The sequence below is a fragment of the Panulirus ornatus genome, chromosome 31, assembly GCF_036320965.1.
Source record: "Panulirus ornatus isolate Po-2019 chromosome 31, ASM3632096v1, whole genome shotgun sequence".
NCBI lineage: Eukaryota > Metazoa > Arthropoda > Malacostraca > Decapoda > Palinuridae > Panulirus > Panulirus ornatus.
The window spans coordinates 2,429,472-2,441,564 of record NC_092254.1 but is presented as its reverse complement, the minus strand read 5'-3'; the positions used below and the strand labels follow the sequence as shown (position 1 = coordinate 2,441,564).

The 12,093-nt window shown below is 37.5% G+C and overlaps 1 protein-coding gene across 6 annotated transcripts in view; it reads right to left on the bottom strand.

The window, feature by feature from the left end:
* Positions 1-3,652: 3,652 nt before the first annotated feature.
* The window catches only part of ClpX (Caseinolytic protease chaperone subunit), a 32,096-nt gene continuing 23,655 nt past the window's right edge, over positions 3,653-12,093 (bottom strand). For all 6 annotated transcript variants that reach the window (XM_071680283.1, XM_071680287.1, XM_071680286.1 and 3 more), the window contains exons 10-13: positions 8,503-8,670; positions 7,862-7,990; positions 5,458-5,550; positions 3,653-4,963 (exon numbers count right to left, since the gene is read on the bottom strand). In XM_071680283.1, coding sequence (XP_071536384.1) covers positions 4,793-4,963; positions 5,458-5,550; positions 7,862-7,990; positions 8,503-8,670 — 561 coding nt within the window. In that variant the 3' untranslated portion in view covers positions 3,653-4,792. The remainder of the gene's footprint in view (positions 4,964-5,457; positions 5,551-7,861; positions 7,991-8,502; positions 8,671-12,093) is intronic.

Genomic DNA, 12,093 nt, shown 5'->3' with positions numbered 1-12,093 from the left:
CATGCCACTCTGAAAATTCAATTATACACAATAGTTAGTATACACTGGTTCATGTGTAATGTACTAACTTGACCTCATACAAGTAATATCAATAAACAAAAGATGTGACCGTCGGCCATAACCCGACAGCACTAGTTCTTCCATTTCTTATTACAAAAACGACAAACTCTTTCATGTCACTAACTCCAGACGTAATGCTCAAGATGTAACCACCCAACTGCACATGAATAGTAACTAAGAAGATACATGTAAGTTAAAAATCCATCATATAAACAAAATTCACATACCCTCCACACAAGAATCAATTCTAAAATAGAATAAAAAGACCCTCAAATACTCAAGATTACACTTCCCTCCCCCAAAAAGACAGCCCTTAATGCATATGGTTATGGAATGTAGACTTCTATACATGAGTATATTCCCTTCAACTCATTTCATACAACTTCATAAAGGCTTTGACAACTAATGAACAGAAATGAAATGACAATCATTCAAATAAAAACCACAAATACACAAATTCAGTAACTCAGTATATGTATATATTTCAAGCTACTAAGCAATCTTTAGGTGGCAACATTTAATCTACTTCCCATGTCAATCTTGCAGAGGTGGATTTTATTTCCTATGACCCATCCTCACTATCGACATCACACTGACAAAGGAGAAGTCACTTTTGTCTTAATAAAGACACTAATCATCCATTACTCCCATTAACCCTCCCTTTCAGCCAAAAACAGTAACTCCTAGCCCACCAGAAATGTCTGCCACTTTACCTCCACACTAAATGCAATCACAACATGGAACACAAAACCAAAATCCACCTGGAACAATCACCCCATCTAAGAATCACCAAACTTGACTACCACAATGTTATAATTCTCCAAAATAAATGCTAAAGAGATTTAATGAGAAGAAAACAACTTATCCAATTCTGACAAAACTTGTTACATAAACAAAATAATAGTCGAATTCAACAAAACTGTTGCCCCTATCAGCATCAAACAAGTCCCCATACAAAAAAAAAAAACTTCTTGTTGCAAACAGAGCTAAAAAAAGAATAAAGAAAAAAACAGAAAGTGTGGGGGAGGGGAGAAAATAAATGATGGTTCAAATGTGTTACCAAATACATCATACTGAATAAATGCATGACATTTTCACCATTATACTCATGAATGAAGAACAAATAAAGAATAAAAATAATGACACACCTCCAGTATTGATGTAACAGCCAGCTCAGGGACATTACAAGAACATGTTAACGCGTAAGCTCATGAGACACACGCAAAATACACCAAAAATTTGAAATGTATTAATAATCTAGCCATAGATTTCATACAAAAGTGAAAATCTAAGCTTTGTGATATGTGATCATCAATCGGAGATGAATAAGCAAACCTTCATTATATACCACATCTTTCAGTCAATGTCAATTTGACAGTGTGGTCAAACCTACCAGGGTTTTAAAGATTTGCAAGGCAAGGGGTGGCATGCAGCAATTTTTTAAACACTGGGCAAGGGGTATATAAGAATTTTTAATATCTTGTCATCAATGCTATCTCAGTCATGGTCTATACAACTGTTGACATATCTTTAAATCTCCTTTATAAGTTAACTGTGAACCACACTGGAACAATATCCAAGACATGCCATTGGAAGAAACAACAGCAGGAAAAAAGTAATGCCCATGTCACCAGTTGCTGATTGTCATAATCATCATTATTATTACTATAATGACTAACATTATCAAGTAACTCCGGGACCCTTTTCACTTAGGTAGTTCCTGCTTCATAAAGGATGCGCTACTTCCAGTAGCAGTGAAATGATGGACTCCTTTGGCATAAGATGAGACTGTACTCCCTTTCATTAACAGACAATGATACAACCTTGCTGAAGGTGACTTTTCACTCGTGTAACTATAAACAAGCAGAGTTTGGTAACAGCATATTTACTTTATACAGGTATTAGCAACACTGGTAACCCTAGGAGTACAGCTACAAAGGGTGGCTGACCAATTACAAAGCCTGCAAAAACAACTTTGATGCATAGTGAAATGAATAGTATGATCCATTCAGTCACTCTTACTAGCTTGGTTTGTAAACCATGCTGATAATACTCTACTTTCAAGAACTGTATCAACATACTGTGAAAGGACTACAATGAGCCAATGAGGAACATTTTCAAGAGAGAGAGGGAGAGAGTGTGAGCAGGTACATGTGAAGGACTACGAGCAACTGACACCATTTATCTATCTATCTACATCTCTGATGCCCATTACCTCCGGGAACTCTCATCAGGGGGATGCCATGGAAAAAGTCTTCACCTATCCTTGTCCTTTCATGCCTCCCTCGCAAACACTCTTCCACACATTCTTCTCCCATTTCTTTCTCTTCCTGAAACCATCACATAACAAATAATTGCATGAGCAAACCTGGGGTAATTCTTAATAATCATATAACACAAGGACTCCTTTTGCTGTGTTCCTGCAGCTCCAGGTCTATGTATAAATATAGCAGGTAGTGATGAAGTGAGAAGGAGATGGAGTGAGTATTTTGAAGGTTTGTTGAATGTGTTTGATGATTGAGTGGCAGATGTAGGGTGTTTTGGTTAGGGTGGGTGCAAAGTGAGAGGGTCAGGGAGAATGGTGTGGTTAAGAGAGAAGAGGTGGTGAGAGCTTTGCGGAAGATGAAATCTGGCAAGGCTGGTATTGCAGTGGAATTTATCAAAAAAGGGGGTGACTGTTGTTGATGATCGTTTAGTAAACATATTCACTGTATATATGGATCATGGTGAAGTACCTGAGGATTGGCAGAATGCATGCATGCATGCATAGTGCCATCGTACAAAGGCAAAGGGGATAAAGGCGAGTGTTCAAACTACAGAGGCATCAGTTGTTGAGTATTCCTGGGAAATTATACGGAAGGGTATTGAATGAGAGGGTGAAGGAATGTACAGAGCATTAGACTGAAGAAAAGCAGTGTGGTTTCAGAAGTGGTAGAGGATATGTGGATCAGGTGTTTGCTTCAAAGAATGTATGTGAGAAATACTTAGAAAGACTGACGGATTTGTAAGTAGCATTTATGGATCGGGAGAAGGCATATGAGAGGGTTGATAGAAATGCTTTGTAGAAGGTCTTAAGCATATATGGTGTGGGAGGCAAGCAGCCAGAAGTAGTGAAAAGTTTTTATCAAGGATGTAAGGCATGTTTGCGAGTGGGAAGAGAGGAGAGTGACCAGTTTCCAGTGAAGGTCTGTCTGCAGCTGGGGTGTGTGATGTCACTATGGTTATCTTATTTGTTTATGCAGTCTGTTGGGGATGAGAGGGTCTGGGAAGTGAGTCAGTTGTTGTTCGCTGATGATATGGCTCTGGTGGCTGATTCGAGGGAGAAACTGCAGAAGTTGGTGACTGAGTTTGGAAAAGTGTGTGAAAGGAGAAAACTGAGAGCGAATGTGAATAAAGGCAAGGTTATTAGGTTCAGTATGGTTGAGGGACAAGTAAATTGGGATGTAAGGGAGTTCCTAAAGGGAACAGGTATCAGAGATCTAGTTAGCTGGTTAGTTCATTAGATAGGCATTCTAAGCAGCCTCCTCAACATATCACAAGCAATTAATCTCTCCACTTACATACATCCAATGGAGAAAAAAGAATCAAAAGGTTTGCTAAAAATTCAGCAATTTTATTAACACGAGGTTTCCTGTAAAATATTAAAATTCCTTCTCATCACATAATTCTAAACTAGTAGTAACATTTGAAAAATCTTTCTACAAAGATGGCACCAAATTCTTCCATTCTATACAAAACTAAAATTCTATGGATTGGCTTTTCCATATTAATACAACTTAACTACTTACATACTTAAAGTTTTCTGCTATCCCAAAAAGATTCTAAAGCAATACTAGAATCTGAAAACTGCATCGTGGAAATACTAAGTCTAAACTTCCCACACCTTACTTCCATAGCATACATATTTTTTAGGAAATGTCTTGAAGCTTTATGAAAACAGAATTTGATTAAATTTGTGTTGTACTACAGAAGACGAAACAAAAAAATCCTTTACTGAACTAATTCACCTGTTCAAATAGATTCCAAAAGGTTATGCCTAAAGGCAACAAAATATACAGGTTGTTTAATTTTGCCTTGTGCCTAACCCATCAAGTTTTTGCCTCCTCACTAAACAATCACAATCACATACTTCATCAACATATATATTTTGCTGTACATCCAAACTATCTGAGGTTCTCCCACACAGTAATCAAACACAATCTAAATAACCCATTTCCAACATTCATGACACACAAAGGAACAACTTAAAATCAAGTCCCTATACAATTTCTAACTAGTAATATCTTTTTCAGTAAAGAGCTTCAAAACAATATGGGCATTTCTTGTTTGTCAAAGAAGGATATCTTATTTAAATGTTAGAAAGCTTCATTCAAGGGTCTGGCATTTTGAGTTACTAATCAGATATATAAATGAAATATGCTACACTTTTCAGTTTATAGCATCTTGCTTAACAGGATAATCCTCAGTTGTTTTACACAGATACAAATTATTCATTCATTCTCACACCTGAACACAACTACTGTTCAACCATTCTCATTCAATAATTCTCAGTATTTATATTTGCCACTAGCCACACCATACCTTCCACTCTTCTCCAAGTGCAATATCATGCATTACACTAACATCATAATGTACGAGTAAGTTTAGGAGAATGCATATGGGATGAGTAGGCCTTTGGACTCTAGACTTAACAATTAACTTGCAAGCTAAAACTGCCTATGCCCTCATCTCCTCACTTAGCCTGAGCAAGTGCTTGTTCTTCTTCCTGGTCGTCCTCTGAGGTAACTGGCTGGTCATGAATGAAGATGGGTGACCCTTCCCCTCTTACTGCTTCACCTGTCACGTGCACACTCACAATGTCAGAGCCTGGTATCTCAAACATTGAGTCCAAAAGTAGGTTTTCCTGAAAAAGATAAGACAAATAATACACAGGGAAATGTTTACTTTCTGAATATAAACTATTCTCAAGGGTCAATTACCTGTATATTTTCATAATCTATATCTCTGATGCCTGTTTCATTCTGGAATTCCCTCAAGGTGGTGGCCACAGTAATAAAGTTTCACAACTGGTGAACTATAAGCCAACATTATCTATTAAATGGTGGAATATCCACACACTGCAAGGATTATCTTCTATCTGTTTGTCCATTCCCTCCTTTGTGAATTAGCATTAGGAATTGATGAATACTTCATAAAGTTGCCAGGTCTTATCTACTAAGTTAAATCATTTCTACTCTGGCTAGTAAGCACACAAGAGTCAGGACCTTTTAAGAAATGGGCAAGTGCCTTCTGTCAAGCACATCTCACCTTGAAAATAAGAAGCTCATGCCAAACAAACTTGGATCTCAATACTCCACCTTTTCAATATTTCTATGATTACAATAAAACTAGTATTACCATGATGGCACGAAGACCTCTGGCCCCTGTCTTCCTTTCCATTGCTTGTTGAGAGATGGCATCCATGGCATCAGGTGTAAAGCTCAACTCAACCTGCAGAAGTATTTCATGTTAAGTTTCAAGGTTGAATAGATGACCACAACTCATCACACACACTGAAGCATTATTTTCATGAACACATTCTCTTGCTTTTGTTTAAACTCTTCCTTATCCCCCTTGGTGGCAATCTCTTCTCTCTTTTTAATCATTCTTTACTCTCAAAATAAACTCCCTCACCTAAGACTTGTTCCTCAAAATAAACTCCCTCACCTAAGACTTGTTCCTTCTCAATTTCATACTCCTTTCACTAGCAAACCCATACCCCCTATCATTTGCATATGTTTTTTCTCTCACTTAAATTACTACTCTCATTGGAACCTTTCTCATGTAACATTTTTGCAAATTACGGATATGATAATATCAAGCATCTTGATTTAAATGGCATATGATAATACCAAACTAAATAACAGGAAAAAGTCAGGAGTCATCACACATTTGTTTATATAGATATCTGGGAATAAAACTAAACTCTCCAAAGACTTTGTCAAAATTATAACCAATGAACCTGGGAAAAGCATGGTTTTGAGTAGAACCACTCCAAAGAAGCTTTCCAGTACAATATTTCAAACAAAATGGAGTTTAAGCAGACACAACACAACTGCACAAGCACAAAACATCACCTATTATAAAGTAGAAGATTAGCAATTAGATGTTCCAAGTAAATAAACAATAACAAGGGGCATCACTCTGCAATGGTAGTGCTCTGCAGTCTCAAGCCACCTGACTTGGGTTTAATTCCAAAACTGATTAGAGATGACAAGATGTTATTTGCTCTCTCTCCCTCACCCCACCCTCCTCCATATGACCCTATCTATAGCCCATGCCTTGCAACTCTATAATACTGTTGGAACTACTATTCCTTCAAACATACCCACTTTTGCTCTCCGAGATAAAATTCTCTCTTTCCACACATTCTTCATTGCACCCAGAACCTTCAGTGCCTCCCTCACCCTACGACTCACTTCTGCTTCCATGGTTCCATTCGCTGCTAAGTCCATTCCCAGATATCGAAAACACTTCACTTCCTCCAATTTTTCTCCATTCAAACTTACATCCCAACTAACTTGTCTTTCAACCCTGCTGAACCTAATAACCTTGCTCTTATTCACATTCACTCTCAACTTTCTCCTTTCACACAATTTCACACACTTTTCCAAACTCAGTCACCAAATTCTGTACTTTCACACTCAAATCAGCCACCAGTGCTGTATCATTGGCGAATAACAACTGACTCACTTCCCAGGCACTTTCATCCCCAACAGACTGCATACTCATTCTTCTCTCCAAGATTCTTGCGTTAACCTCCCTCACCACCCCATCCATAAACAAATAAAACAACTATGGTGACATCACACACCGATGCTGCAAACTGACCTTCACGGAAACCAATCACTCTTCTCTCTTCCTACATGTAAGTTTGCCTTATGCCCTTGATAAAAACTTCTCACTGCTTTTAGCAGCTTACTTCCCATACCATGTATTCTTATGATCTTACAAAAAGTGTCTCTATTAACTCTATCAACATGCCTTCACCAGATCCATAAGTACCACATACAAATTTTCTAAGTATTTCTCACACACATTCTTTGAAGCAAACACCTGATTCACACATCCTCTACCAATTCTGAAACCACACTGCTCCTCTGCAATTTGATGCTCTGCACATACTTTTATCCCTTCAATCAATACCCTCCCAGACAACTTAACAGGTATAATCAACAAACTTAAACCCCTGTAGTTTGAATACTCACCTTTAATGCCCTTGCCTTTACATAAAGGCACAACACATGCATACTGCCCATCCTTAGGCACATTACTATGATCCATACATACTATGAAAATCCCTACCGACCACTCAACAACATAATCACACCCTTCATTCAGAAATTCAGCTGAAATACAATCCACTTCAGTCATCTTGTCACATTCAATCTTAAAAAAAGCTCTCATCACCTCTTCTCTCTTCACCACACCACTCTCCATGACTCTCAATTTGCAAACCACCTTGACCCAAATGCCCTACATCTGCCACCCTATCATCAAACACATTCAATAGCCCTTCAAAATACTCACTCCATCTACTCACTTCTTCACTACATGTAACTAATTTCCCTTTTGCCCCCTTTAATGATGTTTACTATCTCATATCTTGTTTTTGCACATTGTTAAACTCCCTCTTCATCTTATTTTCCCGAAAGTTTACTGATACTTGCTCAGCCTAACTTTCATTTGCTATTTTTTCAAATCCTGCACTTTCCTCTTGATCTGACAATTAAACCTACTCAGTCTAATGAAATACAATCACCTTGTCCATGCCAAACAGCATCTGGAATTGTGGGACAAGAGCATTCTTTGGCTCTGTGAGGATCTTCACCAGCATGGCACGGGTTAAGGAGTGGAATGGCACCAGCACTGGAAACCTACCAACAAACTCCTACAAAGAAAGTGCAACAGGAAAGATTAATTTAAACTATATTTATAGAAATTTTTTCCATGGCTCTGGGCAATTGCTGACAATCTGCAATGATTACTTTTACAGCCTTAACTATCCTTTAAATCTGTCATACTCATAACATTACTTGTAAACTGAGTAAATAAATTTTCCATTCCTTCCCACAACTACTGACCACCTAAAGGTACTATCTTTTCCATACCTGGGTTTGAATACAAGATATACTACATGTGATATAAAAAGGGATATAAAATCTTTCTTATTCCTCCTATTTTCCATATTCCTTTAAGTTAAAGAAATCAAGCATTCTGGGATGTAGTCAAATGTAACCATACAAGAAAAAATAATTTCTTATAAAATATGAACAGTTAAATCCCATTTTCTTTTCAAGCAATCCTAAACTCAAAACTTTCTTATATAGGAACATGACTTGAAGATGAGGTTCTGTTTCATCAAACAAGGATTTTCTAAAACTCATGGTAGTTTAAACTTACAGGAATCATACCAAATTCAATGAGATCCCTTGCTTCCACTTTACCCAACAAGGCATCTTTCTCTTGGTTATCCTCCTCTGCATCGGTGCTAGCAGTCTGATGTGCAACATCTGCTTGAGATGCTGCACGGCGACCAACTGACTGTCCTCCAATGCCGAATCCCAAGTACTGAAGAAAATCATACAACAGAATACTAAGAATATATGGAATCATGATGTTATTCTAATACACTAATAAAAGCTTGAAGGCTGTCTTTATACTTTTTAACAATTATATACAATATTGGGAGTCTGACAAACATTTGACATACAAACATCTGTACTTAAGAATCTAAAAAAATGCCTTTTAATCCTGGTCTATCAGACCTGTACTTCAGAACCAGGGAACTACTTTAATGTGCATTTTTTTAATAAATGCTGAAGTCAAACTACATTCATTTCAGAGTACAATATCTATTCACAGTATTGCAAGCACATCTTGGTATTCACTCTAATTTCACAAGAATTATCATTATTTCTTTGTATTTTCGGACTTAAAAAAAATTCAACTTACAGAAATAATCCAGAAACATAACCTGTTTGTAAGATGGGGACTCTCAGTAAAGTGCTTTAATGTTCTTCTACCTTATCCCTATTCTTCCTGTCTTCTCAAAAATGAAATAGTCAGCAGCAATGCTCTATATCTATCTATATCTCTGGTGCCTGTTCCTACCTGGAACTCCCTCAAGGGGGTGACATAGGCAACAGTGTCTCTATAACTAGTGAACTCTGTTGGTGTCTCAGCCTCTTGTGCCTTACCCTTAACTGGCCATTGGCAGAGGGCAACTCTAAAATACTGTTTGCAGAGGCTCCTACCAAATGTTCCTACTGACTACATCTACTTAATGCTCTTGCCTAATATTCCTACCACTTCTACCTAATGTTACTGCCTAATGCTCCCACCTCAATGTTCCTACCTACTACTTCTACCTATTGCTCTTGACATTTTACCAAAAAGGTAGGGCTAGTGCATACTGCTTACTACATGAAAATCGTTACAAAAAATGTGCTGTTTAAGTGGTCAGGTGTTACGTATGATAAGGAGAGATCATATAATTGTGGACAGAATACTAGTAGTTCATGTGCGGGTGAAGGAAAAAAAAAAAAAACAGCTACCTGGGTCAGAGGAGTGCAACTTGACAACCACTGAAGTGTTGGCTCACTATGCAACCATCACCAACTCTCCTGATACCCATGTGGGCAGTACTGCTAATATACCTCCCTGGTCACTGGCTTTCTACCATCTATGATTTTTATCCTATATCTTTATTCACATTCTAGATTTATCCTGAGATGGCTCATTTCAATAATCTTTTCATGAAAACATTCATAACACTGCAATCATTTCTTTACAACAGACTCCTAACAGCCAGCAGGTTTTGGCTCCACACCTGTCATGAACTTTCAATCACTAACTTCATTTCTTCATAACAGGGGAAAAATTAGTTTGGTTCCTATGAGACCCAACCCTTATCTTTCTTTCTCCTTTCATGGTTACTCATCAGTCTGCACGAGAGGAGACTCAGGTAAAACTCCGGTAAGAGTCAAGCCTTAACTAAGACTGTTACTGTGCAGTTACGTCTTGATATGACCTCCCGCTGCTGCACCTCCCAACCAGTCAAAACTGGCACTGTGTTGGTCCAGTCTCCCCTACAGTACCTTTATATATACCCAGTACCTTTATACTTTTCAAGGTACTGGGTATATGGTAAAAAAAAAATTTTCGAGCTTTTAGTGTAATATCAGATCAGCATTTTGAAAATATCAAATTAAAAACAAAGTCTTTACCAACAGGAAGCTTTCGTGTCTTTCTGAAATGTTCTGAATGGCTGAGGTGGGTGGAAGACATTACTCCACAAAGTATTTTCTAAACCTGAACTGTTACACACTATGTACGTGGGTTTTGACATTTTGATCCTCAAGGCCATATATGTGGTGCAAGGATAAAGTGACATGATGGGGATCAGTGTCATAATCCACCACCTCATGGAACAATGACATATTTTCCAATAAGCACCTGACGATGTCATGTGGTATGTTTTGGACACCAACAAGGAATGATCATTGTCTTTCACATTACTAATCTTTCTCCATTTGTCATGTCTCGAGCAAATGAATGGTTTCTTGTACTGGGAACTCTAATGTGTCTTGAGATGATCTTCCATTTCAGAACGAAACACATTACTAAATCTCTACCCTGGTACATCCTTAACAAGAACCACAAGGGTTTCTTTCACTTCCTTACTACTACTCTCCTTAAAGCCAATACTCTCAGCCAACACAATTCCCCAACCCTTTTAAAAGTCCTATGCAGCAGTTGCATCCCTGTTCTGAAAGGAATCACAGTAGGAAAGACCATAAGACCCAAGTATTTGTAAAAGGCCTAAGAAGTAAACAGATCATAACTGGAATGGCTATGAAACCCAAGTAGCACAGCAGTGTAGTATAAATTCAACAATTCTCCAAACTTTAACAGTGTTTTCTAAACATTTTCTAACTAGCAACAGAAATTACTCATCTGCTACAATGAGATTAAAAAGAAGAAATCATATAATTTTTTCAATTTGTTCTCCATTTTACATCTTAGCAAGGTAGCATAAAAAACTGAGGACTAAGATGTCAAGAAAATTCCTCTAAGTATGCTTCCTCTATTCTTACTTTTGGAGAGCAGTGATGCAGGAGGGGAGGATTTCCAACTCTCCACATCCATCTGTTTGTTGGATTCTATGACACATGGAGGAATGTGGGGAACAACTAACAGTTACATGATCTGGGCTCTTTAATCTATACTAAGACAGTAAAAAAATTACTGTCTGAAACATATCTGAAACAGAGTTTCCCAAATTATTTCAAAACTTTCCAGTCTAGTAAAGTACAATGTATAAAACACCATAACCACTCCCTAAGATTAGCATTAACAAGCAAGAACCATGCAACCCATGTCTGTTTGCGAAAACAATGACCAATTAGACAGCAATATCCCTAACAACTGTATGATTATTGGTCTGCCTGATCTAAGGATCATAACAAAACTAAAGTCTGATTATAAAATCACAGGAACCCTTTTATGGGGCCCCTCACATAAATAATTCTAAAAGTAAAGTAATATACCTTAGTTCACATCCATCTGCAATGGTTGGCTGGCAGTGTGGTAGGACTAAAGATCCATAATGAAGCAAAAGCAAGACTTTTCAGAGAATTCCCCTTCTCAAACATCTACAAACAGCAGAATGCATGGCCAATGATGTTGATGGCTTTCTTGAAATAATGTGGAGAAAAATCTCTTTCTATCTATGTATCTATTGCTGGACTTCTATGGGGCTGTCAATCCTGAGTATGTTTAACATCTAAATCTAATTCACAATACTTCTTTAAAATTCTGTACATTCCTTGTCTGTCATCTATGTATGAATCTAACTCTGAATTTAGGGTGGCCAATAACTAATATGGTTTGGAAATATCTCTTTACATACGAAAAGGAGTAATAAAGGTTCCTTTTAATTCTTGCACATCTCCTTGTTCCTAACACATTTACTAACTTTGGTAAACTATT